This window comes from Pteropus medius, unplaced genomic scaffold (genome assembly GCF_902729225.1).
Source record: "Pteropus medius unplaced genomic scaffold, Ma_sr-lr_union100, whole genome shotgun sequence".
NCBI lineage: Eukaryota > Metazoa > Chordata > Mammalia > Chiroptera > Pteropodidae > Pteropus > Pteropus medius.
This window is the reverse complement of record NW_024352784.1, coordinates 92,545-115,807: the sequence shown is the minus strand read 5'-3', so window position 1 is coordinate 115,807 and position 23,263 is coordinate 92,545. Positions and strand designations below refer to the sequence as shown.

At 44.5% G+C, this 23,263-nt stretch overlaps 3 protein-coding genes across 3 annotated transcripts in view; all 3 read left to right on the top strand.

The window, feature by feature from the left end:
* The window catches only part of DNHD1 (dynein heavy chain domain 1), a 58,543-nt gene extending 50,643 nt beyond the window's left edge, over positions 1–7,900 (top strand). The window contains exons 30-36 of the mRNA XM_039847839.1: positions 172–354; positions 473–904; positions 1,122–1,593; positions 5,612–5,941; positions 6,202–6,354; positions 6,532–6,710; positions 6,822–7,900. Of these exons, the coding sequence (XP_039703773.1) occupies positions 172–354; positions 473–904; positions 1,122–1,593; positions 5,612–5,941; positions 6,202–6,354; positions 6,532–6,710; positions 6,822–7,793 (2,721 nt within the window). The 3' untranslated portion in view covers positions 7,794–7,900. The remainder of the gene's footprint in view (positions 1–171; positions 355–472; positions 905–1,121; positions 1,594–5,611; positions 5,942–6,201; positions 6,355–6,531; positions 6,711–6,821) is intronic.
* Positions 7,901–8,083: 183 nt separating this feature from the next.
* LOC120590236 (dynein heavy chain domain-containing protein 1-like) lies at positions 8,084–8,933 on the top strand. The gene is made up of 3 exons (XM_039847860.1): positions 8,084–8,186; positions 8,394–8,510; positions 8,596–8,933. The coding sequence occupies exons 1-3, from the start codon at positions 8,084–8,086 to the stop codon at positions 8,799–8,801; spliced, it is 426 nt and encodes a 141-aa protein (XP_039703794.1). The 3' UTR covers positions 8,802–8,933.
* A 142-nt stretch (positions 8,934–9,075) lies between these two features.
* Positions 9,076–11,548, top strand: LOC120590454 (dynein heavy chain domain-containing protein 1-like). Its single transcript, XM_039848272.1, has 4 exons — positions 9,076–9,098; positions 9,824–9,993; positions 10,202–10,995; positions 11,183–11,548. Exons 1-4 carry the CDS (start codon positions 9,076–9,078, stop codon positions 11,546–11,548), a joined length of 1,353 nt encoding a protein of 450 aa, XP_039704206.1.
* Positions 11,549–23,263: the final 11,715 nt, after the last annotated feature.

Genomic DNA, 23,263 nt, shown 5'->3' with positions numbered 1-23,263 from the left:
TGGGGTGACTTGTCATGGAGTTTCCTGGGAGAGGGGGCACAAGTAATAGGATGGCTTGAGGAATGGTCCCTTCATGGGGACTCCTACGAGGAGATGATCCCTCTTAGCAATACCTTTAAGAAAGAAGACATTTTGTGAGCTCACTTCAAGAGTGCATCTCTCCTCATTTAGATGGGCAATGCATTTCTGGGGCCCCTGAGCCAGCTGCAGGTGGCTGACTTTGAGGAGATACGGAGTTATCGAGCACCACCAGAATCTGTGGTCCAGGTGACGGATGCACTGTGTGATCTGTTTCACCGTGAAAGAGGCTGGGCCAGTGCCAAGCAGCTGTTATGCACTGAAGATTTTTATCAGGTAGCGAATATGGGGCAAAATGGATGAGGTGAGCAGTGGCTTGGCAGAGGGAGGCTGTTGGGGCAAGGTTCTGAGCATCTAAGTCTTCCCCCGCTCCTTTTGACATACACTCTCTCAGGAGCTGGTATTCTTCCCCAAGGAGAAGATGACGGACTCAGAGATAATAAAGTTAAACCTAGCTCTGAAGGCTCCGGGTATGAGTGATGCAGCCTTGCGGGCAGTAAGCGCACCTGCAGCAAGCCTGGCAGCCTGGCTCTGGGCCGTTCTGCACTACAGGCTAGCACAACGCCGAGGACTGCCCACAGGCCTGCTGCTGCGGCAGGTAGAGGCAACACGAGCTCGGGAGCAGGCCCGCCTGGCCCACTACCAGTTCCAGGCTCAGGAGATCCTAGAGCACAACTTGGCCCTGATCAAGAAGCTAGAAGATGTCCAGGCTTCCCATAACCATCTGGTAGAGAATCTCAGTTGGGCTCAGTGTGACCAGTATCACAAGTGGCCCATAAAGGCTGCACTGCTCACACCCATGCATTCCTGGACTTCAGAGCTTCAGGTAACCAGCCCTGCCTGGATTTTCCCCCAAAGTTCATTTCTGCACCACTGCCCACACTCCTCTGCTCCCCTCTGTGCCCTCACTGGCCTCCTCTGTCTCACTCTCCCCTCCTTGCCATGCTTTCCTCCATACCCTGCCTTGTTCCCTCTCTGCCAGACCCTTTGCCTATATCCTTCTCACTGCCCTACACACCGTCTGGTCTTCCCTTCCACATCAGAAGTTGAAGGGGTACTGCCTGACGGTGATCGGAGATGCCCTCCTGTGTTCAGCTGCCATCATCTACCTGGGTCCCTTCCCACCACTGAGGCGCCAGGAGCTACTGGACAAGTGGCTGGCTCTGTGTAAGGGTTTTCAGGAGACCCTGGGCCCAGATGATGTGGCGCAGGCCCTGAAGCAGAATCAGAAATCTGTCCTCATGCCACCAAAGAATCCCCTGCTCTCCACACGCTCTCCCTTCAGCCTTCTGTCCTTGCTGAGCTCTGAATCTGAACAGTTCCAGTGGGACCGAGACCGGAAGCCGCAAGCAAAGTCAGCCCGCCTGGCGGGCCTACTTCTGCGAAGTCGCAGTCACTACTTCAGTTGCCGCTGGCCTCTGCTACTTGACCCCAGCAAACAGGCTCTCATCTGGCTGAACCCACTGCCTCTGGAAGAGACTAGGCGCTTGGCCCCAGGTCCCACCAAGAGCAGAGGTAAAGCCAGGGATGATAATCACAATGCTCCTCGAGTGGCTGAACTGGCTAACATTCTAGCCACGTGTGATCTTCCCTTTCATAATGAAGATTCTAAATTTCATGGCCAGGGCATCTCAGATTTCACCAGCCTGCATAATATTAATAAATTAGATCTCATTTACATTTTTGGGCCCATAATGCAGGGATTCTGAATCTACATGGCTGACGAGTCCATGATCTTCCCCTTCCTTGGTGTGCTCAGCACTCTTGGACACTTGGCCTACGACTCAGAGCTTTCCTAGCCAAATGTGTCCTATGTTCAGGACTTCTGGGGAAAAATTTCCATTGGTTCTGCTTGGATCAGGACCCATCTGGGTGGAGTGCCAGAAAAAGCATTTCCTAGAGGAAGAAAGTAAAAGTGTTTATTTCCCAGAAGAATGGGTTAGGGATTGCATTGGTGAGAGTAACAGACATCTCCAATGGAAGGTGTACAATAAAGGGGTCTGTAACATGGGCTCTATAATCAAACTATCTGGGTCAAATATCTGTCCTTAGCTAGCTAGCTATTGACCTAAGGCAAGGTACTTAATCTCTCTAAACCTAAGTTTATTTACCAACAAAATAAAGGTCTTAATTATACCCAACTCATAAACTATTGTGAGTATTAAGAATAGTAGTTCATATAAAATGGGTTTACACAGTGCCTAATATATAATAAGTTCTCCAAAATGTTAGTCATTATTACTACTAATATATTACTGCTACCATTACTACAGTCCATTCCTTGGTCACCCAGCATTACTTTCCATTGTGCCCATGCACTATTACATTATAGAACTATTATAGAACTATCACATGTGTAACTATAAATGAACTCACCTCCTCTCTAATAAGAGACACTTCAAAGAAACATCTAGCTGCAGCATTCAGTTCTGAGTCCAAGAACTCTGAATGACATTTATTGCTCCTGATTAGATCTGGATGTGGCTCTTCATGATTTGTAACCTATGATAGATTCCATGCCATCTCATCATACCAATATACCTGACAGGCAAAGTGAAGCAAAATCAAATCAAGATAACTACAATAAACTTCCTGCTTAGAAACTGGGAAAGGGTAAGAAACACACTGTATATTAGTCTCTAGCATGTACTGTATAATGCCAGACAGAGATAGTAAAGCAAATGATCATCATTATTCGCTATGGAGTTCTTGGACAGCCCATTCAGCTGCCCTGGGTTCTGATGAATAGTGTAATTTTCTTTGCCCCATCCCCAGGCCTATCTGTGAAAGGAAAGTCGGGCCAGGATCCCTTGTTTATAGCTATTCCGCCTTACAGGGTGGTATGGGGGCTTAGGATTTGCCTTAAAAATAAGCAAACACAGATCACTTGTTATCAGACCGGGGGGGCGGGGGGAGGGGTTCTGACTAATCTTCTAAAATATCTCATCTTTTTCCTGAAGATTTCCTTTATAAGGACTCTATTAGCTATTAACCAATGCCAGAAATCTTGATACATTCTTATTCTTGAATTTAAACCATACCTTCACACTTTTGTCTCTTAACATTGGTTCTGGGGGCCCCACCAATTCTAAGCTTAGTGCAATTGTTATCCATCTAAAACTCAGCCTTCCCTTCAGAGCTGTTAAGAAAATAGTCTGAGCAGTGAGCTGAGGTTTATTGGCCATGGAGCATAGCCCTTATTACTTTGGGCTGTATCCAAGTTGAAACGGAGAGAGAGACTATTATCTTTGCCAAGCAGAGAATGCATAGAGAGAAGAGCTTGGGATGGACCCAGAAAATAAGGCTCTTTCAGTAGCCCATAATTTCCTATTCCCTGCAACATGAGCTGGAGAATCATTTTTATAAATCAGCAAGGTGTATGAGTATCTCACAATCTGTAGTCTGAAATTGCCAAATATGAGCAAAAAGAACTTTCCTTAAAGTTTTTTTTCTGGAGGTTGTTTCATCTAAGTAGAGAAGTAGCCAGCATACTCTAATATCTTCTACTAAATCCACTAAAGTTCAGTGAGCACATGGTCCAACTCCTTAAGGATAAACTTTAACCTACCACACAGCCTAGCCACCTTCCCAGTAGGGAAAAGAAAAATCCTCATTGCTGCCTCCACCCCCCCAACTCATCGTATCAGTTAGAAACGCTCTCATTGCCAGTAACTAAAATTCAACTTACCATGGCTTAAACAAAGGAATTTATCTCACATTGTAAGAAGTACTGAGATAAGCAGGTACATGGCTTCAGTGTTGCCTTTAAGTACCCAGTTTCTTCTCTTTCTGCTCTATGATCCTTAGCATGTTGGCTTATCATTGTAATGGGTGGAATGGTGCCACCCCCCGCCCCAAAATATATCCACATCCTAATCCCTGGGACCTATGAATGTGACCTAACTTGGAAAAAGAGTCTTTGCTGATGTAATTAAGTTAAGGAGCTTGAAATGAGATCATCCTAGATTATCTGAGTTGGCCATAAATGTAATGACAAGTATCCTTATAAGAGACAAAAATCAAGGCACAGGTACACAGAGGGATGGCCATGTGAAAATAGAGATAGTGGAGTTAGGTAGCCACAAGCCAAGGAACTCCTGGAACCACCAGAAGCTGGAGAAGGCAAGGAAGGAGTCTCCCTTAAAGCCTCCAGAGAGAGTGCTATCTGCCGGCAACTTGATTTTGGATTTCTGGCCTTCAGAACTATGAAAGAATAAGTTTCTGTTGTTTTAAGTGACTATATTTGTGGTAATTTGTTATCAAATTGGCTGCTATCCCTCCAAGCATCATGTCGGAGTTGCTGATAGCCACTTCTGTCCCCTTTTTCAGGAAAACAGATCTTCCAGAAGTCTGAATAGCCAAATGTGGCAGGCAGAATTTTGGCTCCTTTGACCTTTGTCCTCCAGTGTTATTCTTGTAATTATGTTGTTACATGGCAAGAGGGACTTTGTAGATGTAATTAAAGGTAGTATCAATAAGATAGATATATTACCCTGGATTGTCTAGGTAGGCCCACTGTATTCACCTGTGCTCTTTGAAGAAGAAAAGAGGAAAGAAGAGGAAGTCAGAAAGATGCGAAATACAAGAAGGGTTCGATGAACCATTGCTGGCTTGAAGATAGAGTGGGCTACAGGGAAAGTGTGAAAAGGAAATGAAGTCTGTCAAAGACCATAAGCCTGTAAGAGGTCCCAAGTCCCAGATGAGAACTGCAGCCCCAGATGATGCCTTGATTTTAGCTCAGGGCAACCCTGAGCAGAGCATCCAGACATGCCGTGCTAGGCTTCTAACCTACCGAACTGAGATAATAAATAGGTGTTCTTTTAAGCTGCTAACTCTGTGGTAATTTGTTAAGCAATAGAAAATGCATACACCAAATTTTGGACCTGGCAATCTCCCCTTGCCAACTTCTTAAATGTTTAATACTTTTTAAAAATTCTTAAAATTCTTCAAGTTCTTAATACTTAAAAAAAAAAAAAAGTACTTATCATTTCCTGCTCCTGCAGTAAAGGAAGCAAAGGAGAAGGGGGTGGGGAGGACTGTTGGTTAGCCAAATATCCATGTCCACCACACTGCTCATGACTTGGTCAATTCCATAGTTTATGGCCTTTCCCTTACACCTTGCTACTTCCAAGCACTGATTTCTATATTAGTGATGACTCTTTTGTTAGTGACAGAATTAGCTTAGGCAAAAAGGGAAATGCACTGACTCTTCAACCTACAGAAAGACAGAAATAGAGCTGATCTCAGGGGTGACTAGAACTCTTCCCTGGAATTTTAGAGTAACAATGATAGCTAACATTTATTGAACGCTTCCTAGGTGCCAGCTGAGTGCTTTCTATGTATTATCTCATGTCATCTTCACAGTAACCCTGTGAGGGTCCCACTTATATCATCCGCATTTTGCAGATAAGGAAACTGAGTCATAAAGAGCTTAAGTGACTTCCCTCATGAGATGGGGTCCTTGGGTGAATGGTGCTCCTTAGGAAGCTATTTCTCCCTCTGAGCAGAGCTCCTCTGCATCTTTCTGCTACAGGGAAGGGCTGCAGGATAAATCAAGAAAAAGCCTGTGACGGGAACATGGAAGAGGAAGATGATGATAGTGAGGCGAGCGATAAGGCTAAGGACGAGACAAAAGAGCAGAAGGCAGAGGAAAGGGGACAGGAGGAGGAGAAAGAAGAAGAAGAAGAGGAAGAGCAGCAGCAGGAGGAAGAGAAACAAGAGCAAAAGAAGAAGGGGGCTGAGACAGAGAGGCAGGAATCAAGGCCAGCCCCCGAGACCCAGCCTCCACCCCTTCTCCGCCTCAGTGTACTCTCAGGCGCTGACCCAGACTTGGGTCCTCAGCTCCGGGTAGCTGCTGCCAGTGGTAAGAACTGGTCACCACCCATCGAGTTCCCTTTCTGTCCTCCCCTCACTCTGTGGCTCCACAGGCCTCTCATACCCCAGTCTGATCTCAGTTCCCACTGTCCGTCGCCCCAGGCACTAAACTGTTGAAGAGCCCCGAGGGAACTCTGCTATCTGCCAGCAGGGAGCTCAGGAGAGTCAGATTTTGTGCATGGGGGTGGGGGTAACATGCTGGTAACATGCTGGTATGGTCAGTAGGGTGTCCTTGCCTGCCCCCGACAGGCCATCCCATGCTACTGACCAACATGGAGCTGGGCCTAGGGTGCCCAGAACTTCAATGGCTACTGCAGCGAGAGCAGCTGAGTCCACCCCAGGTTCAGTCTGGCTTCTGTCTCTATCTGAGCACTACCCTCCCCCTCGGTGCCCTGGAAAAAGGTGAGGCTCAGTGGGTAAGTTGCCAGCACAGTTTTGTGGACACACTTAGGCCCACAGCTTCACTCAGCCTGGCCCAGAGCAGGCTCAGGACTGTAGCAGAGAGCCATACTGCCTGTGTACCCCACCCACTGGCTCTGCCAAGGGCAAGGGGTTAACTGTCTCTCATGTGACCCCAAGTGCTAGGTTGTGACCTGCTAAAGGGACTGAATGTGCTGGATCTGGGCCTGAACACAGATGTCCTAGAAGAACAGATGCTGCATGAAATCTTGTGTATAGAGTGTCCTGAGCTTGAGAGCCGCTGGCAGGACCTCAAAATGAGAGTCCTAGATACCTGCGAAGCTGTGGAGGCTGCTGAAGTGCGTGGGGGCCCACTCAATGGGTTGGGATGAGCTTTGGAAGGGATCCTGGTATGGGGTGGACCCTGTGTGGGAAAGGTCCGGCTCCATGCAACGAGTGACTGTATGCAGGAGCGACTGCTGATGATGCTACTGGTCCAGAAACCACATCATAAGAAACCAGCCAAGTTCCTGCGGGACATAGTGAGGACCCAGGCAGAGCTATGTCAGCTGCGTGCCCACTGCGAGGAACTAGAAGACCTTAGGCTGCAGGAGGTGCTATTGTGGGCACCCTATCGGCGTGTGGTCTGGCATGGAATGGCCATTATCAAAGCCCTTAGCCCATTGCAGAACCTGCTGCTACCTTTCCGTCTGAGCTCAGAGAGTTGGCTGGCAGCCACCAAGCAGGCTCTGAACAGCATGAAGCAGTGTGAGAATCATCAGGGGAAGGACTTGCCCAGTCATCTGCTGCAGCTGAGAAAACAGCTGATCCGCCACCTGTTGGGCAATACTGTGGCTGCACTGGGCCCGACCTACGTACCCTTGGTGGGTGCCTTGGGTGCTTTGGCTCTGCTGAGAGTGGCAAGGAAGGCGCCAGATCTGGAGAGGCTGGCACTTTGTCCTGGACTGGCAGCCTCTCCCAGCATAGCCTGCAGCAAGTCAGTCCGAGGTGTGGCTCGGCCAGCCTGGCTAGGGCTGAGAGCCTGGCATGAATGTGGGATGTTAGAGTCGCTGCCCCCATTTGCTGGGCTGCGTGCATCCCTGGCAGGCCACTCCAGTGTTTGGCAGGCTTACCTGTCACTGTCATCCACAGTTCTGGGGCCTGCACCTGGGCCTGGGCCTGATCCCCTCAGCCTCCTCCAGAAGCTGATCCTGTGGCGTGTGCTGAGACCTGAGTGCTTGGCAAGTGCACTGGCAGACTTTACCACTAGCCTCCTGGGCCGGCCCCTGGATGAAAACCTGAGCACCTCCACCATACCCTTCGAATGCAGTCAGGCTACTCAGCCCCTGCTGATCTTGTTGCCACCACCTGGTCACCCCACAGCCATCTTGCATCCCCTGACTGTCATTCAGAAACTGGCCGCCAAACATGAGCAGGTTTGAGCCAAACCTCTAGGTCACAGAGTGACCAGGCTCCTATGGGCTGGGATAGGCTATGTGTGTGGCGGGGGGAGGGTACCCTCTCAGCAGTCTGATGGGTTTTTCCGGATTACTCAGGGACTTTGGGGTCATTGTGGCATTACTCTGGGTCCCTTGAGTCACCATAAGATCACTTTGAGTTCTTCTGACGTCTCTCTGTTGGTCCCCAGGGGCAGAAGCATCTGGAAGTGATAGCCTTGGGCTCTGAAGCCTGGGATCCTGTCCCAGTTGTGGTCAGCACTCTATGCCAGGCTATGCATAAAGGGCACTGGCTGGTGCTGGAGAACTGTCACCTGATGCCTCACTGGCCAAAAGAGCTGCTACGGCCCTTGCTGGGGCTGTTGGAGGGAGCAATGGGTGGGTTTGCCGCCTAGAGATCATTTCTAGGGCCCTTTCCTACAGTTGGGCCTGAGCTTGCACTCACTCTCAGGCTTCATGGCCAGTCTCCTACCTCCCAGCCTGTCCCATTTCTGACTCCTGACCTCCTAGCCTCAACTCTGATCCCTAAACTTGTGTCTGACCCTTTACCCAGCGACTGACCTCAGCCCCATGTCTGACCCCTAGTGGTCTCGGACCAGGAGGTAGACCTGCTGTTAGCCCAACCTACCAGCAGGAATGTGGTCCACAGAGATTTCCGTCTTTGGCTTATCTTGTCTGCAAAGGCTATTGCTTCCTTACCAGGTGAGGAGCTCCCCCCATAGGCTCTCAGATTGGAGGGAGGAGAGCAACTGCGCTGTGTTGACTCAGCACTCTCCTTCCTCCCCAGCTGTGCTAACTCACCACTCCATGCCTGTTTTCTGGGAGCAGTCCCTGGACCTGAGCCACGTCTTGATTGATAGCATGGAGCTAGCCCAGCAAGGACTATACAAGCAACCTCCCACCAGGGTGCTGCCTCTGCTCCTCCTACATGGCCTACTGCTATACCGGCAGATCTATGGAATGAAGCTACAGGCACACAGGGGGCATTGGTGAGGGATCCACCCATGCTGTTCAGTCACTCAGCAAACACTGTTTTCCACATGCTGAGATTCATCTCTGGGAAGTGAGGGCAGGGAGAAGCCGAGGAAAGCTTCTCCAAGGTCTTCAGGATCTTGCTTTGAATTGAGGCTTGTGGGGAACAGAAAAATGTAGTGCCACCCTCATGGAAATGTGAAGAGCAGGTAGATCAGCTGTAGATGGGGCCTTTCTGAGAAGAGGGAACTAAGCTCAGCAGAAGAGAGAAGATTTCAGTGTGGCTGAGGTGGACATGCTGGGCGTTGAGTGGGAGAGGTGAGGCTTGTGGTAAAGAGCCTTTAAGACCATGTCAAGGGGCCTGATTTTTTCCTGTGGACAGTGGGAAGCCACTGAAGGGTTTTAAGTAGGAGAAGTCACATTATCCTCATTGTCTGTTGGAAAGATCACTCTGGCTTCAGTGTGGAGAATGGATCAGATGGGGCCAGGCTGGAGGCAAGCAGTTTTAGGAGGCTCTGGAAGTCTGGAGGGAAAAGATCATGGTAGTAAGGACGAGGGTAGTCACAGCAGGATGGAGAGTAAATATAGGGTGAGGAAGAGGAGTCAGGATAGTTCCCAGAGTTCTGCCCTGGACAATTGGGTGGCTAGTATTTCCATCGCAGGCAAGTTGTATTGGAGGTGCCTAGTGGCAATGACTAGTGAGCCCTCATAAGTGTGGAACTCAGGAGAGGTTTGGGCTGGAGAGAAAGATGTGAGAGTCCTCAGCATATAGATGGTTTTGAAATCCTACTTCCTGTTTCCCTCTCCCAGGAGTCAAGTGACTCTGACCCAGGTCCTTCAGATCCAAGACCAGCTATGGGCCAGCCTTAGCAATCCCAGTGCTGCCATGCAGGAGTTGGCCGGTGAGACCCTTCCTGTCACCCATATAGTCATCAGCCCACAGGAGAGCCCTGAAAGGGGTGGGGGTGGGAGTACTGACCCTGGGACATCATTCACAACTTTGGTTGAGGAAGTGGTAGAAACTGGAGGGGCTGGAACTGAAGGGTTCTGACCTCATCTTCAGCTTCGGTTTTTTATGGGGGTGCCGTGGGAGACGACAAAGACAGGGAGGCCCTGATTAGCCTCACACAAGCCTGCCTGAGCCCCGGGAAGGAGAGTTGGGGCCAACCACATACACCCCAGTATCTGCTGGCCACTCTGATGCCCAGCCCAGGTAAGCTCTAGTCAGGTATCTGTGTTTCTGTGGGGAACAGAAAAATGTAGTGCCACCCTCATGGAAATGTGAAGAGCAGTGCCAATGAAGGGGTAGGAGGGGGCACAGTTATGGGGTGACAGCTTGAAGTGTCAGAGGAAGGCCCACTCCTTGGGTCTGGGGTGGGAAAAGTCCATATTGTCTCTCACCGCTCACCTTCAACTACAAGAGCTAGAGGAGCTGGATGCTATAGCGGAATGCAAGGCACAGATGCACCTACTGCCCACACCACCTGAACCCCAGGTCTGCGGACTGAGCGCTGGCCCCCAGGCCTGGCTGCTACAACGTCAGAGCCGCGCTCTCCTGAGCTTTCTGCAACGGAGTTCACCCACCTGGGTGCCTGCGCCTCGGGGAGGCTCCTGGCGCACTGAAAGGCAGCTGCGGCCACGCCTGGTGCTTGCCAAGCGGAGGCTGGAGTCCTTACAGGCTCTGCTGACCGAGACCATTCGCCAAGATGAGTCTGGTGCCGGGAGTGTGGTGCTGGGATTGAATGTGTGTCGGCCTCTGGAGGGCTTCCTCCAGATGGAGGTGCTGGAATTGCGCCAGCTGGTGAGCATGCTGCAGGGGGACCTCCAATGCCTGTTGCAGCAGCTGAAGGGCGCTCCCTCGTGCGCCTCCCAACGCTGTGCCGCGGTGGCCCACGCTCTCTGGACTGGCCGCCTACCCAAGCCTTGGCGACCTCATGCTCCTGCTGGGCCGCAGCCGCCCTGGTACTGGCTGCGACAGCTGTCACGCCGTGGGCAACTGTTGGTTCGATACCTGGGCGCAGAAGTACCAAAGCGCATCTTTCACCTATCGGCCTTTCGCCACCCGCGTCGCCTGCTGCTGTCACTGCGCTGGGAGGCTGCCTTTGCTACTGACCAATATGTGCCCAGTTCGAATCTGCCTGGTTGCCAAGGTTCCAGCTCCAACTGGCTCCCCCATAAACGTCAGGAGCTAAACAGCAACCCTCTGCACTTCCAGGTATCTTCGAGCCGCCTTTTTGTTTCCAATTCCGCCCCCTCAACGTCCCTGATTACACCTTGCAATTACCCCAGCTTCCCTCTTAGTCATCTTGCCCACTTGGTAGACCCATCTGCTTTTCTGATCGCGCTCCACCATGACTACCTCAGCTTCCTAGCCATGCCTGACCAGCTTTTGGCGCCCCCAGGTGGTGAACGACTCAAAGCTCACGGTTCCAGAGATGGGTCTGCTGCTGATTGGGCTACAGCTCTGGAATGCCGAGTGGGACCCGCTTGCTGGGGCCTTGCAGGACAGTCCAGCCAGCCAGCCCAGCCCTCTGCCTCCTGTCAGTGTCAGTGCCCGTGCCCAGGCCCAGAGCACCAATGACCTGCCACCTCATGCCCCCCGTGATGGCCTGGCTATATATTCTTGTCCTGTCTACATGGAAGGGCCCCTCGGCACCACGAAGCTGCACAGCAGAAACATCCTGATGCACCTGCCCCTGCCCACGAAGCTCAGCCCCGCCATCTGTGTCCAACGGAGAGTCCATGTGTGCAGCCCACCCCTGTCCTGAGCCCTCAACCAAAATAAAGTTGGAGTGATTCCATGAGACGGTTCTGAGATTTAGAAGCAATGTAGCGTGTGTGCACACCAAGGATGTAACACACTAATGGGAAAGCACAATGTGCACAACTGAGGGGAGAGGAGAGAGGAGGGTGGGTCTGCTATTGGTCATGCATCCAAGGCACTAGGCAGATCTGGGGATGGCTAACACACAGGATCTCAAATCCTTGCCCAGCTCTCTACTGCGGTCTCAGCACTTGTGCTAAATCCATAAAGGTTATTTTTAAAGGGATAACATTAGAACTCAAAATGATTTCTTAAGGCACTTAGTGGTATTATTAGGAATCGTGCCCAGGAGTCATCCCTTCCCCTACAATGGATTCTCTGAGTGAGCCATACACACAAAAACCAAAAGTTAAATAAGATACGAGGTCCTATGTTCATTCAACAATTATTTGTTGAGTACCCCTCTGAGCTAGGTGCTCTTCCAGGCACTGATGAGACTGTTCTAATGCAGGGAGACCGACAATAAAAGGTTGACATATAAATAAGTTAAATTTGATGATTTTAAGTGCTATAAAAAGAATAAAGTGGGCTGACATTTAAGAGAGTGACTAGAGGGGAGCAGTTAATACAGTTTGGGTAGTCAGAGAAAGCTTCCTGAATAATTGAAAGGGAGCTATTTGAAGATCTAGGAGGAGTGTTTCTGTTAGAGTGCTCAGTAGATGCTAAGGTCTTGAGGCAGAACAACCCTGGGGTATTCAAGGAACAGAATGTGTAGCTGGAGCATGGTGAGTGAGGGGCAGAGTGAGCCAAGAGGATGGAAAGGAATAGAAAGGGGCAGATCACACAGTCTTTTCATGATAATGAGCTTGTATTTTCTAAAAGCATAAGGAGGAATCTATTGGAGAGTATTAGGTAGGAGATGACATGATCTAATTTACATTTTTCAAAGATCACACTGGCTGTTCTATGGTGAATGGGTGGAAGAAATCCAGAGTAACAAGGAGGATTTGTTTGGAAGCAATTGAAGTAATTCGAGTGAGAGATGACGGATTTTGGATGAGGGTCATAACAGTGGAGAAGGAGAATGAATGGATTTAGGAAATATTCTAGAGGCAAAGGCAACAGGATTTGCTTATGGATCAGATGTGGAATGAGGGAAGAAGACAAATCTAGAATGACTCCTAGATTTGAGGGGTGAACAACTGGATGGATCATGGTGTCATTAACTGAGATGGGCAATCTGAGGGAAAGACAGCTAAGGGGTCGGGAATCGAGTTCTGCTTTGATATGTTATGTTATTATTAGTTGCGTGATTAAATGCTATCCCAGGGCAAACCTCTGATAAAAGTCGAGTTAGAGTATGGCAGAGCTAAAGGCCTGCACGGGTTTACTCTCCCCGTCCCCAAGCACCAAAACTTACTAGGACAACTTATCTCCCTCGCTCTCTAGCTAGGTGTGAGCTACCTGGCGGGAGGAAATGCAAACAAAGTATATACCAAGTGTTGGTGCCCAACCTTTTCACAGTCTCCCCACTCCCTAGTGACTGTGGTGCAACTGATGCCTTTTAACGAAAGGCTGAGCAGAGAAGCAAAAGCCTCCATTTTTCTTAGAAACCATTCCCTCTTCTTTCCCATGGCCAACCAGGGGGCATGGCTTTTTCTTTAGGGAGGAGATTAGCAAACTATTAAAGAAGTCCTTTTGGATTAATGAACCCTCTTTCCATGTTTACCATCACTACTATTTATCCTCCAGTGGGAGCTGGGAGTGATAAGTGAGATGCCTGTAAAACCATCTGAAATAGGTTCATACAAAATATTTTCCACAAATCCACTCTATTCTCTGGACCAAAATTCATTCTTGAATTATGGACAACCTAGTTATTTAACTGAGTCAATTAGAGATTATCGAATAAGTACCATATGACAGCATAGCCCAAATATAATGACTTCTGTATTAAAATGTTCCAGAATTGACAATTTCACTATTGAAACTGTCTACCAGATAAATTAAAATCTCATTAAGAAAGTCCCAAACAATGAAAGGAAGGAGTAAGACACTCAACAAAGGGGAGAAATATGTACCATCCTGTCCTGATGGACAGGGGTAGATGAAGGAGTAGAGAGACAAGAGTGGGAAGAGTAGGACAAAAATCAACCTGACCTGGGATTTGGGATGGAGCAGTAAATTGACTTACGGAGGACAAAGAAAGAGGCTTTTGCCCTTTTTCCTCCTGGGACTTTAGAAAGGAACTGCTTTGCAGCATGGACTTACCGTGGCCCCAGGAGCATTACAAGGGTAGAGTGGCATGGTCAGGAAGAGGTGTCTCTTGATTCCTGTATGATGTAGATGCTAAGTAGAGATCCTTTAGGCTTAATGGACTATGAGGCAGAAAATCACTGTGGTCTACAGCACCAGAGTTGTTGAGAGGCCAAATTGGTAGGGAGGGGCACAGGCCCTGACAACTGAAAAAGACAAGACCATAGATTCATCAGCTTTAGAAGCAAATGTTGGCAGAATGCCCAGGTATGGAACTGGGCCAACCATACACAGAGGTTTCCAAGAGCCAGTATTAGGCCAGGGGATCCCTTCATTTTGATATCAAAATGCCACATAAGCCCTCCCCTCTATACCCAGATGTCACTTTGGAGAGGAACAGAGGTAGAATGGGAGGAATCTGAATTTCTGAACATTTATTTCAAAGAGAATAAATGAAACTTAAAGAAAATGCATTAAATTTATTTCTCCCCTCTACCACTATTCAGTAAAGTGCAGGGTGGGAGTGTGAACTTGTTAGGAAAATCAGATCATTAATTGAGAAAGGAGCTAAACTTTATTTGCATATTCAAATTTGTGGAAGAAAACTGTGATCCATCTCTGTACACTACATGCATAAAAATCCAAAGACCAAAAATCTCATTGATTAGCACTCTGTAGCTCACTTGAAACTCATTTATTTTTGCAGCATTTCAGTCTAATTTGAAATCCAAATTCAGAAATAAGATAAGTAGAAGAAAAGTCTGAAACAAAAAAATTTTTTTAAAGTGTCATTTTCACCCACTAATGCTGGTATCTATAAGATAGGCATGATTATTATTCCACTTTACAGATAAGGAAACTGAGACACAGATTCAGAAAATGGTAGAGCCAGTTTTTAATCCAGGCATTTGTCTCCAGAAGCCATTCTCTCCACAGCATTCTATTGCCTCTACCATAACTAATGTTAGGAAGAGAGTGGAAAACAAGAATCTTCATGCACTGTTGGTGGATGAGTATATTGGAGTAGTTATTCTGGGGAGCAGTCTGGCGGCCTTTAGTAAAATTAAACACACTATGTTCTAGCAATTCTGTGCCCTGGTTTATGTCTCAAAGAGTCACACACAAAATGAGTTGGGCAGTTTTCACTCTTCCTCTACTTTCTATAATAGTTTGTGTAGGATTGGTATTCTTTCTTTCTTCTTTCAGTGGCTGATAAAATTTCCCAGATTTGCCATCTGGGCCAGAAGTTTTTATTTTGTTTTGTTTTTGTAGGGGAAGTCTATAATTACAAATTCAACTTCTTTAGTAGACATAAGGTTATTGGTTTTTTTACTTTTGAGTTTTGAGAGTTCTTTATTATTATAGATACTAGTCCTTTGTCAGATATGTAGTTTGCAAATATTTCCTCCCAGTCTGTAGGTTCCTCTTAAGAGGATCTTTCATGGAGCAAAGGATTTTAATTTTGAAGTCCAATTTATCCATGTTTCCTTTTATAGATCATGCTTTTGATGTCAAATTTAAAACTCTTTGCCTAACTCTAGATACCAGAGATTTTCTCCTCTGTTTCTTTTTCTAAAGGTTTTATAGTTTTATATTTTACATTTAAGTCCATGATCTATTTTGTGTTGACCTTTGTGAGACTAGGTCAAGGTTTTTTGTTTTGTTTTGTTTTGTTTTTGCCTATGGCTGTACAAGTTCTCCAGCTTCATTTGTTGAAAAGGCTCTCATTCTTCCATCGGTTTTGCACCTTTATCAAAAATCAATTGGGGATATTGTGTGTGTCTACTTCTGGGTTCTCTACTCTGTCATATTGATTCGTGCATCTATCCTTCCTTCCACCAATGCCACAGAGCTTTGATTACTGTAGCTATATAGTAAGTCTTGACCTTGGGTAAACTGATTCCTCCTACTTTATTCTTCATTTTCAAAATTGTTTTGTCTTTCTATACAAATTTTAGAATAATCTTTTCTACATCAACAAAAAAATTATGTTGGGATTTTGATAGGAATTGTTAAACTTCTCTATCTGTGTGGGAACAAATGACATCTCTACTGCTGTTTTGCAATCCATGAATATGGTATATCTCTCCATTTATTTAGATCTTTGATTTCTTTCATCAGTGTTGTATAGTTTTTAGCACAGAATGTAGCGTTAGGTACACTACAGAAATTAAGAAATTACAGCTAAGTAATTTCTTTCTGAGCAAGTATAATTGGTATTTTTAATTTGAGTCTACATGTTCTAGTGTATAGAAATACAATTAATTTTGTCTGTTTATCTTGTATCTTGCAACCTTGATGAACTCACTTATTCTACATAGAAAATTCCTTAGGATTTTCTATGTAGACAAACATATCATCTGTATATAGTGAGTTTAATTTTCCTCTGATGTGTATGCATTTTATTTTCTTCTTTGCTTTGTTGCATTAGCTAGAACTTCTAGCTCCATGTTGAATAAGAGTGGTGAGAGGAAATCCTTGTATTCTTTTCAATCTTGAGGGGGAGCATTCAGTTTTTCACCATTAAGTATAATAGTAGCTGTAGATTAAAAAAAAAACAAAAAAAAAAACGAACAAACAGATGCTCTTTCTGAAGTTAAATAAGTCTCCCTTTATTCCTAGTTTTCTGAGACTTTTTATCATAAATAGGGTTGAATTTTCAGATGCTTTTTCTGCATCAGTTGATGTAATTGTCATTTTTTTTTCATTAGCATTTAAATATGACAGAATACATTTTCTACTATTGGACCAGCCTTTGCATTCCTGAAACGAACTCCACTTGGCCATGGTAGATAATTCTTTTTTAATATATTCCTGGATTCTATTTGTTAATTTTTTTTTAAAGGATTTTTGCATCTATATTCATCAGGGATATTGGTCTGAAGTTTTAGTTATACTATCTCTTTCTGGTTTTGGTATCAGAGTAATATTAGCGTCAAAAAATGAGTCCCTTTCAGTGCCTTTACTCTCTCACTGTCCTTGTCTCTATTGTCTCTGTCCCTCTGAGTCCCTCTGAGTGCCTTTACTCTGTCTCTCTGTCGCTCCCACCTTCCCTCTTACTCTCTGCCTCTGAGAGGAGACCACACTCTGTTTGTAGAGTGTTCCCCTTTTTCTAATAAACTTACCTTTTGACTCTAACTTTGGCTTGTGTGTTGAATTCTTTCTAAACTCTCTGCCAAAGGACCCTCTTCTTCTCTCTGTGCAGGGCTTGGTCTCCCCCACACTTGCCCTGTCCTGCATCATCTTTTCTGGCAACCACGAAGGGATCAAAGGATATAAACTTGTCCTACCCAAGTTCTCCATGGCTCCTCTCATCTGAGTGGCTGGGATTTATTTCCTTACGTTGTGCAGATCAATTGGCCTTGGGCAAATGGTTGGCACCATTTCTAGGGGGCTGGTGAGAGACTTGTTCTCTAACCAAGCAGGAGTCCACTGGTCCTGTCTACTTTTCCTACTTTTCTTCCTCTAACTTCCCTGACTCGGTGTCACCATCAAAATTGCAAAGACCTGCTGAGGGGCCCCGTTCAAACTCCAAATTAAAAAACTGTGCAGCACCTTTTGGCCACAACAGGACAAGCTCTAAGGCTTCCTACCACTTCTACAAACTGGAAAGACCTTACCTTCTCTGCCTCCAGGGGCCCTAAGGATATGCTTCCAGAGATTTTTATTCTTGGTAGGCAGGGACTACAGCCCTATCTCAGCTTTGAAGTTATAGAAGACAGATCTTCCCTCGACATCCCTTTAAGAATAAGGGAATAAATTCTCTGAGGGGGGAATAATGTAGGAAGGAAGCAAGAGAATTAAAAATGTTAACGAAGCTACATTCAGAGACTGCAATAAGCTAATCAGCCCTGCAGCCAGGCCAAGAGAACACCTTCAGAACAAAGGAAGATTTCTGCTGGGATTACTAACAACCCATTCCCCACACCTGTGAAGGGGAACCACGAACTAACAGAGTCATTCCCTACGGCTGAAAACCATGGGGAACCTAAGGATTAAAGAGAACTTCCAGCCAGCAGGCTTTGAGCACTACATACTCTTTCCCTTCCCCTTCCTCACTCTATGTCCATATCAAAGGAAATGGGAACTGAAGAATGACATATAAACTGAATTCCCTTAACACTCAGGGTCCCTCGTGGTGCCTTTATTTTGTCTCTCTCACTGTCTCTGTCACCATCCCTCTCACTCTCTGCCTCTGAGAGACCACACTACGTCTGTGGAGTATTACCCCTTTTATAATAAATTTCCTTTTTACTCTAAAAAAAAAATAGGGAATTGGTTAGTGTTCCCTTATTTTCTAGAAAAAGATTGTGCAGAATGTGTGTGTGTGTGCGTGTATTTTAACATATGGCAGGATTCCTTAGCAAGACAATCAGGAGTTTTTAAATAAGTTTAATTTCCTTAATAGATACTGGGCCATTTAAATTATTTATTTCATATTGCACAAGTTGTAATACTTTGTGTCTTTGGAGGAAATGTTCCATTTCAACTAAGTTGTCAAATATGTGTATGGAGTTGTTTGCAGTATTCCTTTATCTTTATATATTTGTCTGCAGTTTCTAGTGATATTTGTTATTTCACTTCTGATATTGATAATGTCTTCTCTCTTTGTTAGTCTTGCTAAAGTTTTCTAATTTTATTTTTTTTTTAAAGAAACAGCTCTTGGTTTCACTGGTTATTGTTTTTGTTTTCAATTTCATAGATTTCTGCTGTTACCTTTATTATTTCCATTTGTTTGGATTTTGCTCCTTTTTTTCTTAGATTGAGGTGGGAGCTTTGATTATTGATTTGAGACTACTTCTTTTCCAATGTATGCATTTAGTGAAATAAATCTCTCATAAATGCTTTAGTTATGTCTCACAAAATTTAGCATGTTGTATTTTCATTTTAATTACAATGTATTTTATAATTTCCCTTAATGACTTCCTCTTTGACTCGTGGATTATTTAGAAGTGTATTCTTTAGTGTTTGTAGATTTTCCTATTACTGATATCTAGTTTTATTTTGTTGTGGTCGGAGAACACATTCCGTGATTTCGATTCTTTTAAATTTGTTAAAATTTGTTTTATGACACATCATATAATCTATCTTGGTATATGTTCCATGGGTACTTAAAAATAATGCGTATTGTGTTGGGTGTTCCATAAATAGCAATTAGATCCTATTAGATGAAGGTATTATTGAGTTCTCATATATTGACTTTCTGTCTAGTTGTTTTACCAGTTATTGAGAGGGGTGTTGAGGTCTCTTATTGCAATTGTGGATTTGTCTATGTCTCTTTTCAGTTATATTAGTTTTCATATTTTGCACTCTGTTGTTTGGCATATGTGCATTTAGTATTGTCATTATATAATGTTCCTGTCAAATTCTTTTCCTCTGGTTTCCTTTATCTGATATTAATATAGCCACTCCTGTTTTCTTATGATTATCATGTTTGCATATCTTTTTCATCCTTCCTTTTAATTTGCCTGTTATATTTAACAAGTGAGTTTCTTTCCTTTTCTTTCTTTTCTCTCTCCTTCCTTCACTTCCTTTCCTTCCTTCCTTCTTCCTTCCTTCCTTGCTTCCTTCCAAGTTTCTTGTATATAACATATTAGGTTTTTTGTTTACCACTCTGCCCATCTCTGTTAATTGGTATTTTCAGATCATTAACATATACTGTAATTATTGATGTTAGGGAATAAGTCAGCAATTTTATTTTGCTTCCTGTTTACTCTAAATTTTGGGGGGTTATCCATAGTGGTGATAATATGGTCTAATGGTGTTGCCATTTTACCAGTTCAAGCAAAGTATAGAAACCTTACTTCCTCTTATCCTTCCCTGCTTATAATGTAATCATTTTAAAGATTTTTCTTACATGCATTTAGAACCACAGCACAGTGTTATAATTTTTAGCTTCAAACATTGAATACAATTCAGAGAAGGAAAGTTAGTTGTATTTGCACCTATTTTAGTTTACTGTGCTCTTTCATATTTCTAAGATTTCTTCTTTTTATCATTTCCTTTCTATTTGGAGAATTCCTTCTGGCCATTCTTTCAGGGTAGGTCAGCTGGAGACAAATTTGTTTAATTTTCTTTCATCTAATAACATTCCAATTTCCCCTGCATTCCTGAAGAATATTTACACTGGGTATAAAATTCTGAGTTAACAGTTCTTTTCTTTCAAAACCTGAAAAATATTGTGCCATTTTCCTAAAGCTTCTGTGGTTTCTCATGGGAAATCTGTCTTCAAACTGTTCTTTCCCTTTAGGTACAGTGCCATTTTTCTTTAGCTTTCCATATTTTTTTTCTTTAGTTTTCAGAAATTCAATTATGATGTTTTGATATAAATTTCTTCATGTTTATCATGTTTGGGATTGTTCACTCTGCTTCTGGAGTTCATAGGTTTTCGTCTTTTACCAAATTTGGGAAGATATGTTATTTTTCATCTAGTGTTTTCTCAGCTCCTATCTCTCATCTTCTGGAATTTTCATGACAAGATATTAGGTCTTTTGTTATAGTGCCATTCCTGGGGCTCTGTCCACTTCTCAGTCTATTTTCTCTGTTGATCAAATTGAGTGATTTGTATTATATATTTTTTTCTCTTTTGGTTTTTTAGTTCTAGAATTTTCTTTTTTTCTTTTTCTTTTAGTTTCTGTCTCTGGAAGAGTTCACTTAATCCATACGAGAATACACTTTATTCCATTTTTGTCTTGTGGCATTCCCCCTCAATTCCAGCATTTGGTGTTACTTTGCATTTCCCTGATTTCAAATGGGACCGACCTTTCTGTGAGTCTATCAGTTATTTGAAAATCCTATAAGGTGTACATTCAAGTCTCTTGCCCATTTTTTTCCTATGGACTTGTTTTTTTTTTTCTTGGCTGATTTTTGGAGTTTTATATAACAAAATATATATATACACAATACACACACACACACACACATACACACACACACATACACACACACACACACACACACACATATACACATTGAATTGAAACAGTTGCTGACAGGCCACTGAGATGTGGGAAGGGGTGGAGACAAATATTATTTAAAATGTTAATATTTTAGATTGGTCTCAGCCATGTTACAGGGAATAGTGCAACATATTTACACCAGAGTATTAACAATGTAGAGAGACCCTTGAAGTAAGGCCAAAAAGGCTGTGGCAATCAGTGAGACTCCCAAAAAGTGTATTAGTAAGTAGTAAGTAGGGTGTCCTTGCTTAATCAGGAACATATCATTTTAAGACCATGAGAATCAAGAGACTAAGAGAATCAGAGACCTAACTGCTAACATCCTTGAGTTCTTGAACCAATGCTGAGACATCTACCTTCAGGTTTCTACTAATATGAGAAGAAAAATCACATTTAAGACACTCTTGTGTAATTTTTTTTGTCACAATCAAAATGTAACTGGTAAAATGAGCATCTCAACTTCCTGATGTGAACATTTTTTTCCCCAATATTAAAATTCACAAGACGGGTAAAAAGTGTTGACTATCATCTGGTAAGATAATTAAATGTCTGAAGCACCCTAAAGGAAACAAAAAGGGTTTTGTGATCAAGAGTAAGGTGGATAGGATCCCCAAAGAACATATATTAGCCAGGACATATAATGCTAATTGCTCTAACTCTCCAAAAACTCACTAACTTAACACAACAGAGGTTTATTTCTTGTTCAAAGTTCAATGTGAATATTCTTAGTCAAGCAGCTTCCCTCTTAGAGGTGGCTTAGGTAGTAACCAGACTTCTTCGCTGACTCCATCACCTTCAAAACATGTGCTTCAAGGTCACCCTGAAAGGCAGAGTCGGGGGTGGGAGAATATGGAGAAGACTTATCTACTCTTTAACTGCCCTGGTGTTGTAGTGAAGTATCACTTCTACTTCCTTCCCATTGGTGAGGACTGCTCACATAGTTCCATCTAGATATAAGGAGCTGGGAAATGGAGTGTAACTGTCCAAGAAAAGGACATTTTGGTAGGAGTCTTCCACAGAAGGTAATGTTGGTGTAAAGATCTGGAATATGAAAATGAGCTCCATCAGGGAAAGAGTAATTGAAGAAGACGGAGCAGCATGTATAAAGACCCAGAAGTAGAAAAAGCCTGGAATGCAGAGGAATGAAAAGAAATCCTGTATGGCCAGAGTTTTGTGAGGAGAGTGAGTCAGGATGCAGTTGGAGAGGGAGGCCTGGGCAAGACCACACAGGCCAGGGAATGAGTTTGTCTTTTGTTTTCAGAGCAATGAGAATCCACTGAAAGATTTTAAGCAGAGAAATGACGAATCTGATTCACATTTTAAAAAGATCACTTGGCTGCGTGTAAAATAAACTGCTTTGGGGGCAGGAATAGAAGCAATCAGACCAGTAAGGTGGTTACAGCAGTAGTTGAATATCCTAGAACCAGGTGGCCAGTCTGAGAAGTCACTTGGGAAAGAGAACAACCTAGGGATAAAAAGTTTTAATTATAGGTCTCTGCGAAAAGCTGTAAAGGGCTTTGTGCAATTACGAAAATGGCTGAGCGTCTGGAGCTGAGCTGTGTGTCTGCCAAAATCATGTTGTTTCCTTTGGAACTGTGTTCCCTTAGGACAGGGTTACAGGAACAAAAGCTGGAGCTCACCAATAACTGCAGAAACAATAAACCTCTAAAGGGAATGCTAACAAGCTCAAAACACAGATTGCCATTCAAGCCCAACTTTATTCTCGTCTCTCACCGCCCCTCCCAACTTTTCATTTGGAAGTACTCTTCCCTTATTGTGGAGAAAAGCTGCAGCAAGCCTGTGACTTTTCAGCTCATTCTTATTTAACAATATGTTTAAAATAAAAACACTATCTGAATTAGAATGTCTAATCCTATGTAACAATAAATAATCTGTACTTGTTGTAGCTTTAACTATTTTCCCCTCCTGAGAGCTCTGCTCCACTTAAGCCAAGGAGCCTGCACTGGGGAAGGGAGAAATGATCTGTATGCTCCCTTCTCACCTCCTCACCTAATGGCTGCTGATTGCTCTGGGCCCAAGTGCAGAGAGTTAAGGAGATAAAACAGTTCTTGCCTGACTGGGTGGTTCTGTGCCCTATGGGCCAGGCAGATATCTGAAGAAGGTATTCCTGCTGTCTCCCTGACTCTAGTGGATGCAGCTTTAATCTGAGTCTCCTGAGACTTCCTCCTCAGTCCAGATGGCACACTTGTAGCCTCTCTGTGCTAAGGTCTCCTGGCCTCTTCAAATGATCCTATTGGAGAGGACCCAAGACCACTCCACACTTTCTCCTACAAGGTGCATAGGATATACTCATGCATCACTTGTGATGGCAATTTCTGGGAATGTAGGCTAATGCAAAAGCAGCAGCACTCACCGGGCTCCACCATCAAAACAATCAGCAAGTCTCTGCCTGCCTTCTACATTTCCAAGGCAGGAGTCAGATTCCAGGCTCATCATTCCTTGGCTGTAGGAATAAATACCTCAAGCTTCCCAAATGGTCCTTC